This window comes from Mastacembelus armatus, chromosome 1, assembly GCF_900324485.2.
Source record: "Mastacembelus armatus chromosome 1, fMasArm1.2, whole genome shotgun sequence".
In the NCBI taxonomy this organism is placed as follows: domain Eukaryota; kingdom Metazoa; phylum Chordata; class Actinopteri; order Synbranchiformes; family Mastacembelidae; genus Mastacembelus; species Mastacembelus armatus.
The window spans coordinates 17,246,973-17,271,998 of record NC_046633.1 but is presented as its reverse complement, the minus strand read 5'-3'; the positions used below and the strand labels follow the sequence as shown (position 1 = coordinate 17,271,998).

The window sequence follows — 25,026 nt, the reverse complement described above, 5'->3', positions numbered from 1 at the left end:
GAGACTTGTTTACACCATGGCAAAATGGTGGCCAGCTTAGGAAATATCTGAATTTGGTTTGAGGTTAGAGATAGTCTCCAGGAAATAAATGTGAGTCAAGGTGATGTACCCTTGAGGTATAAAAGCAAATCTCTCTCTCTCTCTCTCTCTCTCTCACTCTCTGTGTGTGTGAGTGAGTAAAACAGAGACATGTACCACGTACCGGGACGTCCAGCAGCCATTAGCCGGCCTGTGAGCACTATCATCTGGTATGGGCTGTGCCTCAGTGCCACAGTGTTCTCTGGTTCTTCACCACCACCACCACCAGTAGACAGACAGGTCCAGCTGTTCTTTGACACCCTGTGAGCACCTTTGCTGTGCATGTGCTGTACCACAGTGTCCCTTCATCTCTGGTTCCTCCCACTACCAGGTGACCAGGGCATCCAGCCCCCTTTATCTGGCATGTGAGCACATTTGCCTGCATGTGCTGTACCACAGTACCCCTTGGTTCTCTGGGTCTTCCCCAGCACCAGGGGACTGGGACATCCAGTGGTCATGAGTCAGCCTGGGAGCACCTGTGCTCGGTATGGGCTGTACCACAGTGCTCCTTGGTTCTCTGGTTCTTCCCCACTGCCATGGGCCCAATGCCAATCTCAAAAAGTGAAAATGCAAGTCTAAGTGGCTAATCAATTTACTAGGGACAATGATGAGCCTGAGATCCTCCAGTGCTGCAAGCCCTGACATGTCGCCATCTAATATTGCAACATGGGATATCCATCAAATGTACAGACCTAATGAGTGTGCCAAATTGAACAACCTTTAGACACAGGAAGCACCAATTGCTAGGTTGGCACACGGTGGCGCTATGTCAGTCTACTTTGGTACACGTGTATATCATCATAGTCATTGTCAGTAACCACTGACGTTTGGTGTTTGTTAAGGAATGCATTTTATATTTATGACACATTTCCTGTTTATTTTGAGAGATGTGGAAATTGTTTGTACCGGGGTCTTCCATACACCTACCAATTTTGGTGTGTGTAGCTGAAACTACATGCCAACCACAAGACTCACTGACATAAGGGGGCACCATGGAGTCCCTGGGCCACACCCATGGCTTAGACTTTGTCTGTGACTGCTCACTGTGGTAACAGATATGTGTGGTAAATTTAGAGTTTTTGCCTATGGGAACCAGATCAAAAATAATAATTATAATTCTTACAGAAACTTGGGCCCTAATTACCCTAATGATGATTGAAGTTACTATACATTTCAAAATGTGTTACAGTACTTGTGACAGAAATGAACTGTTATTGTTTAATTTTCAGAAAAACCTACTGTAACTACAAGGTTAAGATGAATCACTACTTTCTTTTTTCCTTCTACTGTGACTCTAAATAGTGTCACCATTTTTCACAGAACAGCATTTTTCCAGGACAGTAGTTTTTAATGGATACCTTTCCATTTCTTTATCCCATGTCCTCACCCTCACCCTCACCCTCAGCTCACCCCATCCCATCTCCTCTGGCAGTGCTGGCCTCAGCTGATCCAGCAGCACTGCTTTTCAGATCAACCGTTTTTGTCCAGCACACATGTACAAACCGATCAGGCTGACATGAAATTTCACAAAATGTTCGAAGTCTAAAATAATAAGGTATATGAAAGATAAAGCTTTTTCTTTTTTTTAAATATATATAATATTTCTAGAATGGAACATCAATCAATATAGTTTTATACAATAGCTTGGCTGTGTGCATTCAATCATTTGTCATTCAGCTTGTTGAATGAAATTATATTTCTATTATCAGTTTATTTTTTTAAGACTTTGATCATAGCTTTCTTTACAGGAACAGTTTAATATGTTTTGTAGTTTTCTTAAAAAGAGTGAGATTAAAAGATCGATGCCACTCATCTGTACAATTAGATTTTTCTTATTTAATTCTAGAGAGGATAAAAGTATTTCTATTCCCAAAAAAGATGTTTTGTCTTCAGGCTGCATGCGTTACATTGCTACTATTGATTTTTGTATTTTAGTCATCCTTCTAAAACAGGATTCTGCAACAAAAATAAAAAAAAAAAAACTAACATTTTCTTTCATTTCCAGCTTGTACTGCCAACATGTTCTTTATCTCACCTATCAACATGATGTGACGCCTCAAACCACAGAACAACTAACAGATTCATATTCTTGCCCTGCAATGTTTGCCAATGTTAAAAGGGGTCTGCATCATGGTGAAAAATCTGGGTCCTGCATTGTGAAAGTTGCTCTCCCAAATAAGCGGGATCTGCCAGACACCCCTGAAGTCATCCAGAGGGCTCGTTCTGCTCCATCTACCCGCACTGGTGCCTCAGGGTGGAAACATTACTGCTCCTTCACACACACTCCGCTAAACCTGGACATGTGCCAGACCCCATCTCTTTGGCCCATTCCTTCTTTCTCGTTCCTTTATTAACCTCCATTTCTCTCCTCTTCTTCCTCCTTATCCTTCCATTATTCTCTTCTCTCTGTTTCTGTTCTTAGACCCACCCACCCTTTTTCATTCTTTTGTAAGTTGCGTGTGGAGAAATGGCAAACTAAAAATACCCCAGTGATAAACCCAATTATCTGTCCTTTTTCACGCTACACGCCCGAGTAGCTTAAAACATGGGACAGGCGATGTGCTGGATACCAGCATTCAGTATGAATTCTAGTGTGTTTGTCTCCCCACACCTGTGTGTTGTACTATTTAGTGAACTAATTTAATAGCTTCTACTGCCTGCTGGTACCAGTGTGGAACTACAAATTAACTAATCGCAGCAGTCACCTTTAAGAAGTTTGAAATAGTTGACACAATTAAAATATATACTAAAGAAAAGATGTGTATTCTTCAGTCCAGAGTAAAAATGAGTTGAAACATCCAAGATAAGGTCATGCCAGTGCAGCCAATAGGCCACTCTGTTTAGTAGCAGTCCCTTCACAGTTTTCACTGTGTCTCAGTGGTTATTCTAAATATCACCTGCTAAGCATGATGGCTTGAGTCAGCATGTCCCAGTGGATAACCCACTTTTGGCTGCATACAATATTTGATTGGTCGGTGTGTCGGCTTCTTTGTGTGTTTGTCCAGTGCATTGGCTGGATATTGTCCAAAAGCCACTGGTACAAAAAAACACTTCCCTGAGAAGTAAATCAAGATGAAAAACAAATGTCCAACCAACTTTTTTTGTTTTTAATGAACAAATCCCAGAGCAAACAATTAATATTTAACAGACTTATCCGTTCTGATATTTTACAGTCTGTGCTGCACCGAATAAGGATTTTTAGCCCATTTTGGGTATCCAAGCCATGTAAAAACATTCCCAATGTTGACAGTACTGAGCTCTAATCATGATCCCCTTCCTGTTCTGCTGCCATAGTAATGAATAAAAGATATCCAGCTCTGTCGACAGTAATGAGAGCAATACTCTTAGATGTTTATGATGTACTAACAGAGGTTTTGAGCTTGTTTAAACATCCATCTTGCCTGTGGCTCAAGTACATCTGAGTGTCACATACTCCATCCCACAAGCTGTAACAGTTAAAATGTTTCCAGACTGGTAAGCTGCCACAATTTTTTCACAATTATACCCATCAGTTTACCTGAAATCCCCTCACACAGAGACCTGTGGAACTGGCATGAGTGCATGTGTGCGTGTATGTGTGTGAAGACTCAAACACTAGGACTTTAAACTTGTGATTAAATAGAATTTATGTACAATTTGGGGCAAAAATTGGTGTCCACAAGTTGGTTCATTGTACACTCAGCGTGAGTTAACCCATTTTTGGGCTACATGCACCAGACCATATGACATTTTACTGTCCCATGGGAAATTACTTTTGCAAAACTAGCACAAAGTCATGGTGCATGAATGTGTTTCTGTCTCTGCGCATGTTCAATCTGGACTCCAGTGTAAAATATAGTTACCTGGTGCTGACGTAAATCATTACTATGTTGGTCTACTGCACACTCGGCTACAAAACACTACCTTCCCACTATAGAGCTATAGGCTTATGTGGGCAGAGTGACTGAAACTACTGCCTTCCTTTTAGACAGAAAATGATCATATGTGTTTGTGTAGTTGTGTGTGTGTGTGTGTGTCTGCTTCCACCTGCATTTGTCTGTATGTGTACAAATTAGGCAGATTGTCTCTCACTACAACACTGCTTCTGTTGGCACATGTCATTTCATAAGGACACAAATGTAGATGGTAGAACTTACATAGAGTCTTGGTAATTTTTTTTAAATTTATGACAAGGATGCACAACATTGTCTTTTGGTAAAGAGTTAGATCTATGGCAACACTCATAAATGTCATGTATGAAGCAACAAATAACACTACACTACGCTGCTTCTTCTTCAAACACAGAGAACAATATGGAACTTAGTTTAGTTTTAGTTTTCCTCACACACACCTCAACTAGGACATGGTTTGGAGGAGCCAGGGTAATCACTACTACAGGCACATTTTATTGAGGCCATTAAAGAAATGTATTGTTTAAACTCTCTTATCATTTTGGAGGCTCTGGTTTGCAATCCAACCCAAAATAAAATTCTCTGGCTGCATGACTTTTACAATGAATTACCTTGAATGAACTGTATTCTGTATTTCCAACTATCGTTTCTTTTCTCAATATATAATTAAGACATGATATCTACCTCCCTGTCTTGTGGAAGTTTGCAGAAGCCTCTGATCACCTCCGCTCTATTAAACTACAGTGAGATGCTCATGCCAGGGAGAATAAAAAAAGGGCCATCTAGATTTCATTACTTGGGGTTGAAAATAAAAGCACTTCTCTCAGGGTCAGGAAATGGGGTGCAGATATGTGGATGTGAATAATTCAACATTGTCTAAAAGTCCTAGCGAGGAGGATAGATATTTTTATGTGTTGTGTTTCATTTGAGACAGAAAGATGGCACCAGTGTGTATTGTATGAATGAGTGCAGGTGCAGGGGGAAAATGTTTGAGACATATGAGGTGAAAGCAGAAGGGCGCAACAAAGCATGGAAAGAGAAAATTGTACCGAACAATGAGAAAAAATCCAGTGCAACAATAGCAACTTAGACAGGGTGGAAAACTGAAAGAGGCCATGCAGTGATTGATAAAGTTGATTTATGTTGGTATGAAAAGAAGGCATGTGAAAATGGTGATGCTGTGGAGAGAAAAGAGGATGACACTAATGGCTTTTGGACATGGTGCATTCAGCTTTTACGAAAAAACATGAATTAAACATTGCTCAAGACAGAGCAGTGGAACAGGCCATGGTGTGTCACGCTAAACAATCCTGGCAGAAACACTGATTCTTACCTAGTTCCTTCTCTAAACCACTACACTAATAAGGCTGGTGAAGACAAGCGTGTCATGACGCCACACTGTGAGCTCAGCAGTTGTCAGATGGCAACAGCAAAATCACATTATCCCCGTTGTGCTTATTCTGTTTTTCTTCATCTGTCCTGTTTATGCAGTGCTTGTCTGCAGGGATTAGACTCGGTAAACTTCTTCTAAAAGCTAAAAACAAAAAAGAAAATGACAATGTTTTGATGGTTTTGCTTGTGTTGAAATGAGAGCGTACTGATTGTTGTGACAAATCTCAGACATTGTTATGAAGGGTGATTGTATTTATCCTGAGTGATAAGCCTTGAAAGTGAGGGAGAGGTCCTGACATAGTGTGTTTACAACACTAGTGTACACACACTTATGCTGACTAGCTTTAGATTATATTTATATGCCAGATGCCATATGAGTTTCACCACATACAAAAATACTGAATCAGTTCAGCTCTTTCTCTTATTTATTGCAAAGTACACAACCTATCACTGTTGATTCCTCAATTGTAGTGATTTCAGCATGTTTTTAGCAAAACTGAAAGGTAATATGTAATTAAACTAAACTGTGGCTCAGTGGTTGGTTGGTGTTGATAGAGTTAGAGGTCTCAGTTTACACAAAATCTGTAAGCAAGAATTACTACTTAATGGGCATACTAGGCACAGACCCAGCCAAGATGGGCGCATAAAATAAGTTGGAGCTGGTAGAGGGCAGACAATACATTTTCCTACATAATATGTCCGTACATCCTTTAGCTACAGTATGTCTGCTTGTTTTGACCTACTGACTACTTCTCTGTGTTGGATTACCATAATTAAATATATTTAACATATGATAGAGGCAGGTAGTAGTAGTGGGTAGAAGGGGTAACTTTTGAGTGTCTGTGTTTCGGCATTTCTCCCAATCGTGTCTGGTTCCTTCTCTCACAACTCATGGAAAAATTTCGACTCGGCTCAGCTCGGCTCGGCTCAGCTCGGCTCGGCTATGCATGGGCTCCTTAATTACTTTGTTTGATGACGTCAAACCAAGCGTAGAAAATCACCTTCTAAAATGAAACTTAATCAGCAGGATCTGGGGGCGGTAAACGGGGACCTGCAGAGCATAGAAGACCAGCAGCGCGTCTGAGCCAGCAATGATGTTTGGGAGCAGGCAAAGTTTCCTCCTCAGCACAGCGCAGTAGTGCAGTTTAGCGGCTGGAAAAGATACAGCATGCTAAACAATCTACCGCTAATCTTTGATACAGCTACACAAACAGTCTGGAGAAATGCAAACATCTACTTTAGCTCGTCAAGACCGATGATGACGTACTTTAAATATTTCTGTGTTTAGCATTCACACGTTTAATGTCACCAGACATGGCGTAAAAGAGTAAAAACGCTTGGAATAATAAAATCTAAATCTCTAAATAAAGTGCAGACAGGTACGAGGATTTCAGCACCATGGACAGCGCTCACTGAAACTCAACTGTCGGCGCTCACTAAAACACTTTCCTTTAGTTACTATAGAGTAGTACCAAATGATACTATTAGTTTTAGACTTTAAACTCTTATTCATTAATATATGTTCTGTTCCCGTCAACCACGGAATTAAATTACGTCTATTTTCCTTCAGTGCAAGTGCTGGGGCGGTTTTCCCTCCCTGTGTGGGGAGTCCATATGGATGCGCCAGAGGGAAGCTTTGTGCTCATAGGGGAGGGACGAGCCAAGTCAAGTTCGGATCAGATCTTGAAGGAGCGCACCGCAGAGCGAGCCAGGCTGCACCAAGGGATAGACGCACGTCGTTTGCCATTATTTCTGGCTCCCACTAATTAAACCGACAGGGTTCCCTGAGACAAAAAAAAAAGTGAAGGGGATTCCCAAACGACACGAAGAAAAGATGTGGTCGGTAGCGAGATGGACTTTGCTGCTTCTTCTGCTGGTTTTGATAACACAAGGTAAGATATGATCATATATCCTTCAAAAATGATATTTCACAGATATATGAGGGATTTTAGATTCGGTGTTTGTTTTTTTTAAAGTGGCAAAGATATTAGGTTTGTCGATCAGCGTCTGGACACTTAACCATGAGATTTTAGAATGGCTCAGTCAAACGCTTTTACACTAGATAAGTTTGTGCTGTTCTTTTCATTCTGAGATCACCAAGGTAGTGGTCTTTGTAAGCTGCGGAAAAGCCTAAGCGCCTTACGTTGGAAAGGTGGTCGACAGTAAACTTGCAACTTTTTTCAGTTTTATTCATTTGTAAATGACAAAAAACGTTAAAACCACCGAAGGATTAAACTACCTACTACATCCATGACTTGGTTTTCGCGTTAACTGGGTCAACTTAATGAAATGCAAAAGAATTCAAGTGAAAAGCAAATGAATTTTTATTAATGCAAATTTTGTTATGAGGCATGAGGCGTGATTTCAGGAAACCAAAACAGATTATTTGTTTACAGATTCAGTTCAGGGCTATAGGGGGCCTGTGTTTTGTTTGGATAGAAGACACATATGTATTGCTCAGCCTAGATGGGCAGTCTGCAGGCATTTCAGATTAACAAACTTCTTATTGCTTTTTGTTCTTCTTTAGATAAATCTGATAATATTATCCACCCCCAAATATAATGAATGAAAGTTGCATTGAGTGACGTGTGCTCTTTGGACAGGAAGGGGGAAGGAATAAGGAAGAAAGGAATTGAGGGAAGGAGGAAAGGATGAAGGATTTATTACTGAAATGCATCCAGTGACTTTATCACTGACCAGCTGAGGGAGAGAAACTGCATCTGAACTGGAGCCACTGTGTGGAATAGATGCAGAGAGATGGTAATTATGCTGCAGCATGTCAGAACATTAATGTAAACGTTTGCTCCATGGGCATAAATAGCAGCTGTCTAAATTATGCAAGGTGGCACACAGGCTCTTTCATGGTTTATCGTCCTCTACATACAATCTTTATTCCATATCCTCTTGGCCTGAGCTGCCTGTATGTATTTCACTCCTTCTCTCACTGTCTCACCCCCCCCCCCCAATCTCTCGATTTTCAGAGACACATAGTTACTTATAAATGTTTATGGAAAGTTGTGAACCTGACCCTGAGTCTGTACATGTGAAAATGTTCACATTGCTGAAGACAAAGAGACTTCTGCCCTTTAAGCTGAATAATCTTGAATGCTCCTAAAGCTACTGGTGATTACTGGAGGGCTACCTAGCTAATATTAGCCAGCTAGCACATTAGCATGCTAATGGACATGGATGGTATCTTCCACAATTTACTCACAATTTGCAGATTTATGTTTAATTTGCATTGTCATATATATATATATATATATATATATATATACATATATGTAATATAACTCATGTATGCATTTCAAAAATTAATAATATATTTTTTTAATTTTCATTAACTTGTATGTAATATATAGATATTCAGATTTTGGGGAGGTTTCAATTAAACTGTACTTTTATTTACTTTTCTGTAATGAATTATTTAATTAATTTCTATTATTTTGTTCACCTCATTTGTATGAGTGAGAGGCAAAAAACTGAAACCTTTGTTTATTTACTGTATAATGCAGCACAGTTCAATAGCACCACAAACCACAGCCTCCAAAACTGAAACAATTCTAGTTTGAGTTAACCACACTCACAATTCCCGACACATTTTTGCATATTTTAAAGCTCCATGCAAATTAGCAAGCGATTCAAGGTGAATTCATTAAGTTTAGTAGAAATATTACATGACCACACCACAAAACGCACCACTCTGAGACTGTCTAGGATTTGTGAGGACTCTGATTACCACTTATCTAGCGTCCACATTTATGCTGTAAAATAATTTCATTTTTTTCAGGGCAGAATGTTGGTAAATTTTACTGACTGTGCCTTTACCTGTTTTTGTTTTAGCATCAAATTGCACATACAAAAACTAATATGCACATAGAGGTCCCCTGTGCTAAGAGTAAACAGCATGTACACATACACAGAGGATCTTTTGCTTTAAATGGTTCCAAAATGTGCCAGTGTGTGTGTGTGTTAGGTCAGTCTGTAGGTGTATTCACAATGTTGTTTTTTGTGTTCAAACAAAAGCTGCCCTTTTAATGTGTTTGAATGCATGACTGATGATCCAGTCAGTGAACTGTGGTGATGAGGTGTGAGTGTCCGTGTGTGTGTGTGTGTGTGTGTGTGACTGTGTGGTAACAAGGCTTAAATCACAGTAACATTTATAGAGCAGAACACAGAGCAGAGGGGGCGTGGCTAAACACAAACTGAGTCATCGATAAATGTGTTGAGAACACCTCACACTGCAGCTTCACAATACTGCAATCAACGCTCAGCCTGTTCATCAGATTTAATAGTTTTAATGACATTTACTAAGCAACATTTGAACCATGTTTGATAATATATGCAAACACGGTTTTCTGAGTTTAACAAATAGCATACATATATACACACATATATATATGATTTAAATTCACACATTTCTGAAACCTAAATTTCTCTGGATGGTCCAAGGTGACACTTTCTTAACCCCGAGAGAATTGAGTGACCACTTCAGGGTCTCATTTTCACCTATCAATGCAGCATGTTAAATGAGCTGCAGGACTATAAAGGTTGAATGATTCTTTTACATAAGACCTCACATGAAAATCATGAAACACATTTTTGATGAGCATGCCTTGGAGGAATGATGTTTGATCTGCTCACTTTGAAGGTGATACTCTTTCTATGGGAAAATGTAAGAACGAACAGATACATGTGCCACCTTGTTTGAATGTCATGTGACTTTTAATAGAACCATACTAGACCTATATTAATGTATATATGTGCTGAAAATGAAAGAAAGGAACGAAACACACAGTTCTTCCTACTCTGTTTACTGGCCACACACACACACACACACACACACACACACACACACACACACACACACACACACACACACACCAAGTTTTATCCCTGTTCCCCTGTCCTATATATCTCTCACACTTTCCTGTTCCTTTGTGCACCACAGTTTCTCACTAACAAATCACACAGGTTCTGTTGCTGTCATCAGATTTCCACTTCATCTCACTCAGTTTATCTGTCTCTTCTGTCATCTGTCTCCCTCTCTTTACTTTCCCTTTGTAGTTCAATCTGTCATTTGAATTCAGCTCATTTCAACTCTCCTTTTCTGGTATAAAATTAAAACAGTTCCAGCAGAGCATTGCAGCACATTGTAAATGCAATTACTTGTTTATATAGTGTTTCCCATACAAGCTTTGTACATAATAAAGATGTAAAGACACTTTCAACGCTGTCTCTCACTCCCGCTCTGTCTCTCTCACACACTCTCCTTTAAAAGCACTTGCGTGCTCAGGGGAGAATGAAGGCTAAATGGTTCGTATAGCACCCGCTAAAACAGCCTATAAAATGGTCTCTTCTTCTCCATAACTCATTATCCATCCTTTACTGCTCTCCTCCTGCCTCCCCACATTCTCCATCCTTCCTTCTCATATTCACGCTCCATCACCGCCCCATATGACATTTATCTTCAGATCTTTTTTTTTTTTACACTATTCAAGTTGCCCTCCAGCCAACATGTCTCGGGTGCATTAAATATCTCACATGGTCTATATTTAAAATAAGTTTCTCTGAAAGTGAGTTGTGACAGATTCTGCACATTGAATTGAATAATTGATACTGTACTTTTTAGTGCATCAAGTGTAAACTACAATCTGCTGACTAATCACTAATCCTCTTCCCTCTCTTTTTCTTTCTTATAAACTGTAACTGCCTTGTCGTTTTTTTTAAATTTTTTTTAAAAACTTCAATCAGGAAGATATTTTCAGCCATTAATGAACAAGAGTCTACAGCTATGCTACTGGCTTTGTGATATTGTAGTTAGGCACAGAAGTAATTGCAAATATCAGCATGCTAACAGTTGTCGACAGTGAATGTCAATGTACAAAGGTTCAAGCTTAAATGTGATAAATCAAGATAAGAGTGGATAGAACCTGTGGCTCATTTTCAGTCATAGTTGGTTCTTTTATGATTTCCAAGATGAAATTCATTTGACCATGTCCAATGTGTCTTTTTTGCATGTGAATACATCAGCGCATGTGTGAGTGTAGGATTCTGTTTTGATCAAAGGGCTGGTTTAGTGAGTGGACGTGTAACAGAAAGCAGCTCTGCCTTTTTTAATTATACTCACAAGTAGATGAAGCCCCATGTCCATCTAATTTCTCCACTTCTTTTCTCTTGTAATTAAAAATTACTTTTCTTCTTTCTTCCCTACTTTCTATGTTCCCTGTACTTATCCAAAAAAATACAACTGTCAACATTTATTTTATTGAAATGTTTTTTTTTTTAAATTCTTCAGTTTTTTTTTGGCAATCATGGATCACATGTAAATCCATGGTGCCAATACCATGCCTCTGTTAAACTCGATTTAGCATAGCATTAGCCCCTGCTAGGCAGCTAGCAGACAGAAGGTTAGGAAGTCTGGATCCACATAATCTTCTGAGTGACATCTTAAGAAGATTTTACTTTCAGACTGTCTCTACTTCCTCTCCTCTCCTTGTCTTTTTTTCTTCTTCTTGTCATCCGCACCAGAGCGCTGTCACCAGGAGTTCAGACACAGCTGGGTTTCTGGTGTCATTGTTGTTTCCGTGACGAGGGTTATCTTTTGCCTTTGAGTGAGAGATATTGATGTAATAGGGTCAACACTTTCAGCATTAGGACTTAAAGGCCTTCTACAAAGATTTTCCTCTCAACTATTCCAAACAAAAGTTTGTTTGATTTTAGTCAAGTGGGGATATTGCTTAAAAAGAGCTTAAAGGGGAAAAAAACAATGAAACACCTCAAGGCAAAATCTGCCAGTGTCTTTCAGGTGTGCTGCAACATTCTCCTGTGTGAAAGACTATGACTCTGTCTCGCCGATCCTGTAGCGTCTGTGGTTTTGTTCTTGCTTTCTTTGTCTCTTTCTGCATTTCTTCCTTCTAATCCAGCTGCCCAACAACCTGTGGTACTGAACTATTTATAGAGGGTGATGGGCAGCAAGCACGGTGTCTGCACAACACCTCAGAGCGCACTAAAGGAGGGTTTTGAATGAGGAGGAGTGCGTGATCATCACAACACAATTGCATGAGTGCTAACCATTGTAACTGAATTAGAGGCAGGTGTTACTGTGGTGACAGCAGCTGCAGTTTTACACAGCTACTACTCAGCTACTCCGGCAAAAATACAACAGAAAAGCAAATGATGCATCTGTTTAACCAAACAAGTTTGTTATTTTAATAAAGAACTCAGTCAACACTAACTATAAACTGATGCTGCACATGGTATGAGTAGTTTTAAAGCAGCAGCAAGACACAGTAAATTGTAAATTGTTAGCTTGCTGAGGAGTTGGAGGTTTGCAGCTCGTTGTTTCCAGCTTTTCATCTAACAGCTCCCTGTGGTTGCTTCTTCCTGTCTTGTTACTCTCTGCAACATTTAAAACTGATCTGCTGTCGAAGTAACCGGGAGGATAAATACGTTGCATTTGTTGTGGCTGCTTCCCATTAAAAGCTACACTATATTTTCCCAGTTGGATGATTCAGTGTGAACCAGCAGCAGTAGGAAATATTCAGAAAACAAATACAGCTAATAGAAGTTAGGAAAGTAAAAAGTAAGATGTTAGTATGTTATCAATGCTTTTAAAAGATTTACACAATAATTTAACCTTTAGCATTGTACATTATCTGAGAGGCCCCAGTGTTAGAATGTTAAAATTTTAAAATGGAAATACAGAAATATGTGCAACCAGAAGCTCCTCCCACTCCTCTTGCAAATGTATACCTGATTGCCAGGATGCAGGCAACTCCTCTGAACTATGTTAAAATAGCTTGCTATGGATTTTCCACTAAGTAGACATGCTGATATTGTGTATTTTTAGGTTCCTTCTTAGATAATTAGTAAGTAAGACCTGGCAGTTTAGTCAAACACAGACCTATATTTAAGTAAATTATAATAAATCATGTTTTTGTACAGGAAGAACCCCAACAGCTGCCAACACCTACCTATGTATGTTTTCTATTACTCAGGAGAAGAGACGAGGACATGCTTGTCACCGTGATTTATCTCCATTTAGATATTACATGTCTGTTTGAGCTTAAATGAGATTCTATTCTAGGATGTCTTGGATATGGTAATACACCACCTGTCCATAAAGCTACCTAAATAAGCAGATGGTTTTACTTTTGGGGCTTTTAAAGTGATAGTCCACTGAATGATGAACAGCAGTAGATGTTTAATTCCACATGAATTCAGGTCAGTTACAATGATTTCTAATAGAAATGACTCTATACTGTACCGAAGCAGGCTACATTCACTGCTACCACGTGGGACTGAAGCCCTCCTCAAAGTATTTGGCCATGACCTTGAGGCAGAAAAGATTCTAAGCAAGAAAAATGTATACACTGTCGTAGTAAATAACATGTTACTCTGATTAGCGGTTGGCAGTGTGATAAGATTCAGTATCAAAAAGCTGCATAGGGATCAGCTGATAGAAAAAAAATGAGCCAATTGCCACTGAAGGAGTTTTGGTTGATGTGAACTTTGTGGTTTCAATGGTATTGAATTTTGTCAGAAAATGACAAATAAGAGGTGAAGTTTTTGCTGCCAGTGATGATCTGTTTTTAAGGTTGTGTTTGTTAAATAGTGGTTTAACATCTGCATTTAACTGAAAAGCTGTAGGACCAATGGTGGTAATTTCATTCACACGTATCTCTCTTCTCTGTCCTGCTCCCTCAGACTGTTTCTCATCTAAAGCAGAGGACCGACTGTTCAGGAAGCTGTTCAGAAGATACAACCAGTTCATCAGACCAGTAGAGAATGTCTCCGACCCTGTGACTGTGGAGTTCGAGGTGTCCATCTCCCAGCTGGTTAAAGTTGTAAGCAACCTCACCCTCGTACCTGTGCGCGTGCACACACATAGACAAACACACAAAGGTGTTTATCTTCAAGTGTCTTTGCACATGCTGTTCAGCCTCATCCTTGAGTTTGAGGACATGCATGTCACAATGTTTTCAATCTTGTGTAAAGTATGTGGTTCATGCATGCTTGTAAAGGGTTTATGTTGCATTCAGAGAATCACAGGACTTCAAATCAAAACTGAATTGGTCATAAATGAAAGCTAGTGAGGAAGGGATTATTAACTCGCCATCAGAGGACAAGCTCAGGTTCCTTTAGGGGATTTTGGGGGGTTTTATAGCTGGTTATAATTTTTTCTATATAAAACAATATAAATTATATATAACTATATAAACCTCCACTAGGGTGCACTTTTCTTGAAGTCAATTCACCTGCTGTGCAAACAACACACATTCTTTCTAATGCACACACACACACACATTTCTCCTAGCTAACAAGCACTGTTTGTCGTCTGTGTCTCTGCAGGATGAGGTGAATCAGATCATGGAAACAAATTTATGGCTAAGGCATGTAAGTACACATGTGTACACACACCCATACACAGACCCATCCCTCAAATGTTCTAAAAAGTTGTGAATGAAGATAAAAAGAGGGAACAGGTGAACAAAAAAAAAAAGAAGATATAGACATGACTGCAGTTAACTGGCGATCGATGTTAGTGTTATGCTTAGTCACACTCTGTCTCTCTGCAGATCTATAGTCCCACCCCCTGAACTCTTGACCTCAGTCAGCCAGCTGTCCTCCCACATAGCACATGTTTTGTGTCTGTACTCCAAACTGAGACTTTTCTGTTGTTGTTGTTCTCCTTTTCTTTCTCTTGTACCCAGTCTTCATAAACCTTACAAACAGCACAGATAGCGTCATGATTTAAATTTGTGACTAATTGTACTACATGGCCACAGCTGCTGTTGGATGCTGATTTGGGTAACATCATTCTATGATATGTGGGCTCTCCAGTTAAAATGCATTAAAAGGCCTGTGTAGGTTGGTGTCCTCTGTTGTTTCTAATAACCAAGCTGTGTATTTATAACAGGGCATCACTAATGAGAAGCCGTGTAAACACCCATGTCACTGAAAAAGACTTTGAATCTCAGCCAGTGGGTTTATAGTTGAAGCCATTTTAGGAAGCCCCCTTCCCCCTTCCTCCCCCAGTGGCTTTATTGCATCTGTTCTGCAGCAGCACAGCAGGGGAATCCTTCTGTAACACGTACTCTCTTTCTAAATGTGTTTGCTTTAATCTCCATAAAACCAGACTCACTTATTTATTTTATATAAACAAGAGAGCTTAACTTTAAACAGTACGCAATATTGTAAAACTACAGAGAGATATTTTTAACATTGACTCATTAAATTAGTGACTTTTTTAGGCTTAAATATTTTAGGTTCACATGTGCTTGCAACACAATAAAGGAACAGTTCAAAAAGAATTTAATATCTCATCCTATCTCTGCTCCTTATCTTGGATCCTTTTTTCTGATTTTTCATTTTTATTTCATTTTGTTTTTTTATTTATTCTTCATAAACCACTCAATAATGTACAGAAATGATTAAAGGTTAAGCCTCACAAGCAAGATGGTTCATAATTTTAATAATACATACAGAAATAAGAGAATGTGATATTATGTGAAAAGTCAAATAAATCTCCCCAAATAAAACTAGAGACAATTAAACAAATGTATTCCTAAATAAATGGATATCTACAGAAATAAATAAATCAGTTCATTCAATCTCTGTTATTTATGTTTTAATGAATTTTGAGTGTATATATATTTGCAGGCTGGCCTTTTTTTAAACATGTACTATATTTGTTGGATTTTTTGTTGTTTTATTAGTTTTCTCCCAGGCTGACCGCTTTTATTTATATCAGGGCATTTATTTCAGGATGACATACTTAATATCTGGGGCCAGGGACCCCAACAGGTAATTTGTTGGCTGATTGGATGTTCTGTCGCTTAGCAGAGATTAACACTCTCCAGTGTCTCAAGGATTGGTACAACACAATAAGAGAGTACAGTTTAGTTTAGTTTAAGAAGTTACATATAATCCATTTTTTGTCCCAAGTATACACCAGTGGTGTCCCAAATATACTTGTAGTTATTTAGCCACTACATGGTTTTCTCATTACTGGAATGTAATAGAAAGCAAATGTAGACTGGGTGTAGTGATATTTTAAACAATCGGCCATACACTTTGACCTGTCAGGACTTATATGTCCAGATAAATGTTAATGGTAGTGTGAAGTGGGTAATTAAACAGCTTCCAAGTCTTGGTTGGGTGTTAATCCCCCTTGCTAATGAATAAAGTCATGCAAATAGTCAGGACTAATGGATCTGTGACTCATGGAACTGTGACACACAGGTACGTTGACAGAATAGCAAAAAACACACATCCTTTATTTCTGTCAGTAAGCTAGGCTTTCATTTACTCCCATCTCTCTGAGCTGCTCTTATTCAGATGTGACTATTGTAGCTGTGTTATGTGCTTTCAGAACTGCCACAATCTGACTCTAATCCCAGAAGGACTTGCATCAAAAAATACACATTTGCTCGATTCTTGGTGTGAAAGCATTGAAGGCATTCCAAGTGAAACTCATGCCTCTGACTATAAACATTAGATTTTTTTAGCCATAATATCCTCATTTGGCTGTAATGTAAAACATCGAGGGAAGTTCTGCCTGCAGTATAAATAAAGCATTTTCAAATATTCTCACGAAAGGGGATGTCTCCAGTGACTAAAACTGTCTGCGGTATACAATGCAAAACACAAAACAGAAGATTGACACTTCAGCATGCTGTGAATGTTTTTCTCCTCCAGATTTGGAATGACTACAAGCTGCGATGGGCGCCGGCGGAGTTTGATGGGATTGAGTTCATTAGAGTTCCATCAAACAAGATCTGGAGACCGGATATTGTGCTCTATAACAAGTGAGACCTTGACTGAACCAGTCATTTTTTATTTTAGCAATACCTTTTTAAAGGCATCACTCATGAAACCACAGTGAAATAATGTTCAGTTCTGTGGTTCCTTTCAATTGTGTGTAGTGGTTTAGCTTCTTTTTGTTTTGGTTATGGAACCTGTAATCTTACTGTTACTATCTCACCAGATCTCATCAACTTTGTTAGCAGCAGCAGCAGCAGCAGGCTGCTGTTTTCATCAAAAACTAAAACGTCTGCTAAACTCCCTACACCCTAGCTGCCCAGCTTTAGACAGTAGACAACGTTAGCCACCAGTCTGTTGTACACAGGAGAGAATTTAGCTGCCGATTTCCTTCAGGTTTTGCAGGAGAAACAGCTAAAACATGAGTGACTACAGGATTTGAAATTCATCTCATCAGCAGACAAATGAATACAGCCAGTGAACTTGGAAGGCACTGGCAAAAAAAATCCTAATTTTATCACGATAATTTGTGCTATTAACATCAGCAAATTATTTCATCAGTGTCCACATTTCTGAAGCACAAATGGCTTTTATACCTTCAGCTGCTATACCATTCAAAAGAGCACTGTAATTAAACTAAAATATGCTAACATGATTGTCTATTGTTTAAGGTCATTTTGTGCTCTGCTCCATTCCTTCACTTTCACTGCACTTAATTGTGGACTCATTTCTTTCTACATACAACAGTGACTCATAATGTTCAATCAATGACAATTTTGTATTTCACAATAACGTGTATTACAGCTTCATTTTCTGCTGTCCTTTTTTCTTAATGCTCTTTCCTTTACTTTTTACCTTTACTCTTTCCTCAGTAACCTCACCTTTTTATTTTCTCCCCTCTTTTGTGTTCATGTCTTTCATTTTCTTCTCGGCTTTCTTCTCATTGTTTGGCATCTCTACTTCCCTCTAATGTCTGTGTCCTTTTCCAAACCCACATATGTTTGCATCATGTGTCCTCATGCTTTCTCTGCCATGGTAATATTTCTGCTTGATTGTACTGTACACACCCTAACATCATATACAGCGCTGTAGGTGATTTCCTGGTGGAGGATAAGACCAAGGCTCTGCTGAAGTTTGATGGTACCATCACTTGGGTTCCTCCAGCCATTTTCAAATCCTCCTGCCCCATGGACATTACCTACTTCCCCTTTGACTATCAGAACTGCTCCATGAAGTTCGGTTCCTGGACCTATGACAAAGCCAAGATTGACCTGGTACTTATTGGGTCCAAGGTCAGTCTTTGTGACTTCATTTGAGTCTGGCAACTATTTATGATCTCCTGATATATTTTATAATTATGTCTTCTGTCCTAAGTACAGGAAATCAGTCATCTGATCAGATACTGCATGTACGTATTTACTGCAGGACACAGTAAAGGTTTTCTCTTGATTTTACATAAAAAAGGTCAGTTTACTTATAAATGTAAGCTCTACCTCTAATCTATCCACTCATCCACTGGGCTAGAGGTGGGGTTCACCAGTCAATCACAGGGTTGACACATAGAGACAAACACTCACATTCACACCTCTGGGCAATTTAGAGTAACCGATTAACCTATTTAACTGCATGTGTTTGGACTGTTGGGGGGAAACCATCCATGTCACCAACTAGGGATCTTGATTTCAAACTAAATTGGATTTAAGAAACAGGGCAGGTTTAATGAGAAATGCAAATGAAAAGCATTATGGGAATGTAGGACCCAGCATTTTTGAAGCTTGACCCATACTAGGAATAAAAATCAGGACATTTCAGCCTTTGGTCACTACTGTTATAATCCTGTTAGTGTCTTTTTTTTAATGAAACTATGCTACTAAGTCACAGGAGTACCACCTGCAGACATCTTTTAGCAGGTGTATTCTAAATACAAATCCAGTGAAAATAACACTTTAATATTTTGCATTTTCTCCCTAATTTCCTTTTCACCTCCTGATACTCTATATAACTCTATGGTTATGGCTATTTACTTAAAACTACAGTGGTGAGAAAGAAAGTGTAAATAACAAAAACATGAACAATGGCAAATTGACACTGTATGTTGTTGCGTGGTTAAATCATTTAAATCATAATGGGGCTTGATTTTAAGATTATCTATCTCCCAGGTGAACCTAAAAGACTTCTGGGAAAGTGGCGAGTGGGAAATCATTGATGCTCCAGGATACAAGCATGACATCAAGTACAACTGCTGTGAGGAGATCTACCCAGACATCACCTACTCCTTCTACATCCGGCGGCTGCCACTCTTTTACACCATCAACCTCATCATCCCCTGCCTCCTCATCTCTTTCCTCACAGTGCTGGTTTTCTATCTCCCATCTGACTGTGGAGAGAAGGTCACGCTCTGTATCTCCGTCCTGCTCTCCCTCACTGTGTTCCTCCTTGTTATCACTGAGACCATCCCCTCCACGTCGCTGGTCATTCCACTCATTGGAGAGTACCTGCTCTTCACAATGATCTTCGTCACACTCAGCATCGTCATTACTGTGTTTGTGTTGAATGTACACTACCGCACACCAATGACCCACACGATGCCAGGTTGGGTGCGCTCTGTTTTTCTCAAAGTGCTGCCAAGGATTATGCTGATGCGGAGACCAGTTGATGAAGACAGCAAGGCTGGGGGGTTGGACAGCAGTGGGGAGGCAGGAGGAGCTGGAGGGGGAGGAGGAGGCGGAGGAGGAAAAGGAGGGAAGAAGAGGAAGAATAGCTTGATGCAGGTAAATAGTCTTTATGCACTGGCATCCTCTTGTCCCCTTGACCAGTGTCATCTTCAATAAACTACAGAAATACTAGGCTACATCACTTGAAGGTCAACTAGAAGGTCTGGAGTAGCAACCGCCCTCACCAAAGACAGCTATGGTTTCTTTATTAAAACAAATATTCTGTCTGTGACAGGGTGAAAGTTTCAAATCTGATGGTGTTGCTCACCCGGATCACATCATCATGCACATGATTGTGTGGCAAAGAACCAAATGCAAAGGTTTATGCCCCCAGTACACAACAAAATCTGAAAAAAAAAACTAAACCTGCCCAGAAAAATATATCCCAGTTTACCACAAAAGGCAGTAGCAACAACAATCCAAACTAGCACTGCTGCAAAGTTTCCTGTTTTCCCTCTCTCACTAGAAAAATGATGGTTTACACCAGTGCAAAGCAATTCTACAGGCAGACTACTTTTCTGCATATAGAGTATGATTCCATAACTGCAACAAAGAAAGCTCTCAACAATCAACTTAAAGATTCACTCCCCAGAGTAACATGTTGATATCACTATGTACAGTTGTACGATCACACTGATATATCCCAGAGATACCTGTGAAAAAACAATGGCTGAAAATAGAAATTACTACCAACAATCTCTGGCAGAAGCAGAATCTGAAACTTAATCTGATCCCCAGCAGGTCAGCAGCGGCTCCCTCAACTGTCTGGAGTTTGGGGACAGTAACTTCTCATCCGTGGAGGGTTGCACTGGGAAGAAATGCCCTTGCCCCTGCCAACATGGCAAGGAGCCCTCAGAAACGACAGACACAAGCAAGATGACACGTCAGCTGAGTCCCCAGGGCGTCAACACAGTGGTGGCCTTTTCTATGGTGTCACCTGAGATCAAACAGGCCATCGAAAGCGTCAAGTACATCGCTGAAAACATGAGGAGTCGCAACAAGGCGAAAGAGGTGAGTCGAGTCATTCTTAACTTCACTGCAGCTGACTACAAGTCAAAAATAAGATGTAAAACCGTTCCCTTTTTAGGGGTTGTCTTGCTTTTGCCTATCCATTGCACCTGTTGTTGCTTTGATTTGCACCAGAGCAGGTGAAACTGATTCACAATATCTTGTGCTTTCTAAATGGACATGCTGATATGCCTGAAGATTGTACTGTGATGATTCTGAAGGTTTCCCTTCATTTTTTGAGCCGCTTATAATAAATTAAATTCACTGAGGAGTTGAAGTAAACAAGCATTCTTTACATTAATCACATTCCAAAAATTATTTGTTGACATGCACGTAAAGCAACCATACCATTAAACGTTGAACATACTAATAATACAATGCAAACCTCTATTTATTCAAATATGCATTCTGTCCATTAGTATAATAATTGTGATAAATAGCTTTAAATGACAGATTTGGTGAAAGCAGTAAAGTTATACTTAATACCAACTTTGGCTAAAATAAAACAATAAGGAAAACACAACTGCGGAGGGAAACAAATGTTTTGTTATAAAAGATTAAGATTAAATAGCAGCAAAATTCAAACACACCAAATGCCAGTTTTAATCCGCAAGACTGTTAATGATAATCACTACCAGACAGGTGGTGTGATGACCTTGTCACATCTGAAAAACAAAAACCACCAGGAGAAGAGATGAAGCCTGTAAAGCTGTTAGCGTGTGATAGGACTGCACCTGAAAATCAGGACAGAGCTCTGAACACAAAACTGTTTGTTTGGGAACCGTGGGGTGCTGTGATAAAATCTAGCTCTTGTTCCATTCAGTGGAGTTTACGTTTGCTTTTGAGCAAAACTATCTGCCAAAAAAATGTTATTTAATGAAACAGTATCCAGGCTCTTTTGGTGTGCATGAGTTCCACCAACCTGCAACATCACAGGGGTTAATCCTGTGTTTGTTTGTTTTTTTTTTTTTACAGTTTGGTTCTTATTTCCATCCAATATTTGTTTCAGCAATGACATTTTCCTCACTCAGTAAAATGTATTTACACTTGTATTTTTCATATTATTACATGTCAGAATATCTGCAGATAAAAAGGCCTATCAGATTTTGACCAAACCCCCTGTGACAGGTACAAAAAACTAAAAATTATCCAGTCCTTCTGCAGCATGCAAGGGATCAGAGCCATGACAACAGACTCATTTATTATGAACACGTGGAGGAAAATTCATCATGAGCATGGATACTTAAGTAATTTTCACAGATTATGTGTGAGCTTCAAATATGCAGTACAGAGGTTGGCACCTGGCACTCCAGATTCATTTTCCCTTCTTAAATACTAATCCATTTCTTATTTCATATTAAGAAGAAAGCACATAAAAATAGAAAGTAATACTCAGATGGCATCTTGCAGCTGTTTCATTTTATTATAGAGAATTTCCTGTGACATGCCTGAGACAGTAACTTAAAGAAAGAAGGTGGTCATATATCTGTCTGATTTAAAATTATTACTCCATATTGGCTGCTGTGAGCATATATTACAGCCTAGAGACCAGTTTCCCATAGTCAGCTCTGCCCTACTATACTCTGAACTGTTTAAAATAAAATAAAAATAAATATTCCATTGTTATATAAATCAACCACCACCAAAGTAAACACACAGCAAGTAGACTTCATCTATAATGCATTCATGCAGAAATATGGTTATGTAGTGTTGGCCAGGGAAAGCTTTGCTGCAGGTCTGCACAGCATTGTTGCACGGCCTAACCTGTTAACAATGGTGTGAATTAGAACTGAATCATTTCAGATGTGAGTCAAGTGCGCTCCCTCCTCTCTCTGCCAGATATAAATACAGTGGGTGAACTCGCCCTCTGGGGAAGCAGCAGCCTTTGATATGCAAAACTCGTGGCTCAATCAGCTTTGTCAAAAAGCCCATCCTGTCTTTTAACACCATGGATTGAATATGATTATCATAGTTATTTCCTCCTGTGTAATTTACCATGTGCATTAGTTTTCTGTTGGTTTACAAGAAAAGTTCAAGTTCATTTTCTCTCTTGCTCTTTTTTTTTCTGTTTTTCCATCCCTGCTGTATAATCCCCACCTGTCGACTCCCACCACATCTCACCTGAGATTCTGAGATTTTCCACTTGCTTTTTAAAAACTTTCTCCCCACGTTTCACTTTTCATTTGTCACCAATGTCACTTTCCTCTGTCTTCTCACGCTTTTTGCTGTATCCCCTTCCTCGCTCACAGGTGGAGGATGACTGGAAGTATGTTGCCATGGTGATTGATAGAATCTTCCTTTGGGTGTTTGTGACGGTGTGCGTCCTGGGAACCGTGGGCCTCTTCCTCCAGCCTCTTTTTGGCTTTGTCTCATAACAGCTGATCAGTCAGGGTTTGCCGCCACCCTGTGTCAACCAATCCTGAACAAGTCACTAACTCTCCATTCTCACTTGACCAATCAGAAACCAGATGTTTGAGTCCAACTGCACTATTTGGTGTGCTGGTTTTGCTTCTTGCGTTTCACAGTAAACAGCAAAGTTGAGCAAAGTGAAGTTTATTTTTATGATTTTCTAGCTTGAAAATTTCATAACAGATAAAAAGGTTGCAATGCCTTAATATCATCCTTTTCATGACTGATTATTTTTCCTAAAACCTGCATAATAACCAAAACTGCACTGCCCCTTGCCTTTGGATAGTCTTCTTAAAGCAAGAGAATAATTCAGTAAAATTAATTATTTTAAAGAAATCTTATTTGGTCATCAAGGACCAAATATATTGATTTGATGCAAAGTTTTATTTCCATCCATTATTTTTAAATCAATACAAGAAAATAAGTTATACTCTAATAGTCAAATAGCATGAATATAAAGTTGAACTTTCATGTTCATTTTTTGTGTGTAGAGAGCTTAGTGAGCCGGAGTCAAATTCCTTGTGTGTGCACAAACTTGACTAATTAAGTTGATTCTGATTCTAATATTAGTTAGATGCTCAGCTGCTGTTTCCAGCTTTCTAATAAGATAATCAACTTTAGCACTAGTTTAGGTTATCTTTTGGCATCCATATTTTTCTGCTGTCTTATTTACTTGTGTGGCATCACAACTGTTAATTTTACATGCTGTCTTCAGAGACAATATTTCTTTATAATTCTTAATGTCATAAAAATAGATGTCAAAAAGTCAGGTCTTGACTTAATTTTGACCAAATACTGCATTTAAACCTTGTAGAGCAATGCTGATTCCTGCATGGTTCAAAAAGGTACTGTGTATTAGAGCTTGGCTGGGATCAGCTTGATGGTGTACTTTTTACAAATAAGGGCAGGCTCTTCTTTTTATAAGCAACTGTATGTTTATAAATGTTCTTTTTGATTAATGTTCCAAAAGGTAATTGGTTGGCCTGGTAAATAGTAAACTGGATTAAATGGCGCTTGATTAGTTGCTCCTGAAATAGCATTACATTCATTAATTTATGAGAGGATTCTATCATCCAGTTCCATGCCTATTAATTTAATCTTTTCCTTGTCATTTTTGATTAAGTTCACTATCAAGAGCAAACCTGCAAGAAACATGCACAACAGAAAATGTATCCTCACATTGAAGTACTACATGTTCAAAAATATAGCTTAATTTTATTTATCCCCATCGTTTTTTGTAACATATATGTTTTAATGCATCTGTAATGCAAATCTCCTGGTTGTTCTTTTGTCTGACTGTCTTTGAGCTGAAAATAAAAGCAATATTTCTTCAAATAATGTGAATTGCATTTTCTGGTTGAGCTTTTTCAATTACGTCAAAGGAAAAAAAAAATCAACTTCTGTGTAAAGCACATGGCACATTAAGATTTTATACAGTATATGCATACACACACGCACACACACACACACACACACAAGCATACACATATTGATGCAATTGTTTTGATATTTTTGTTGCCACACAGAAACAGCCAACAGAAGTACAGTCATTCTCCAGTTGTAATATGTTATATGTTATATAATATAGTTATATGTAATTAAAATCTGGACATTTCAGTGCTATTCAGATATTGTTTTACATTTGCAATCAAATGAACAACATCACATAATCACACTGATTCATCTCAAGGCTGTAGTGCATGTGAAAAAGGTTGCAAAAGCAGTCAGTTGTTGCAGGTCGTAACAAGTCAGTAAATCTTAGATGTGCA

At 39.0% G+C, this 25,026-nt stretch overlaps 1 protein-coding gene across 1 annotated transcript; it reads left to right on the top strand.

The window, feature by feature from the left end:
• The first annotated feature begins 7,194 nt into the window (after positions 1–7,194).
• chrna6 (cholinergic receptor, nicotinic, alpha 6) lies at positions 7,195–23,223 on the top strand. Its single transcript, XM_026303276.1, has 8 exons — positions 7,195–7,252; positions 14,070–14,209; positions 14,715–14,759; positions 17,064–17,173; positions 18,211–18,418; positions 19,286–19,897; positions 20,582–20,851; positions 23,098–23,223. Exons 1-8 carry the CDS (start codon positions 7,195–7,197, stop codon positions 23,221–23,223), a joined length of 1,569 nt encoding a protein of 522 aa, XP_026159061.1.
• The last annotated feature ends 1,803 nt before the right edge of the window (positions 23,224–25,026 follow it).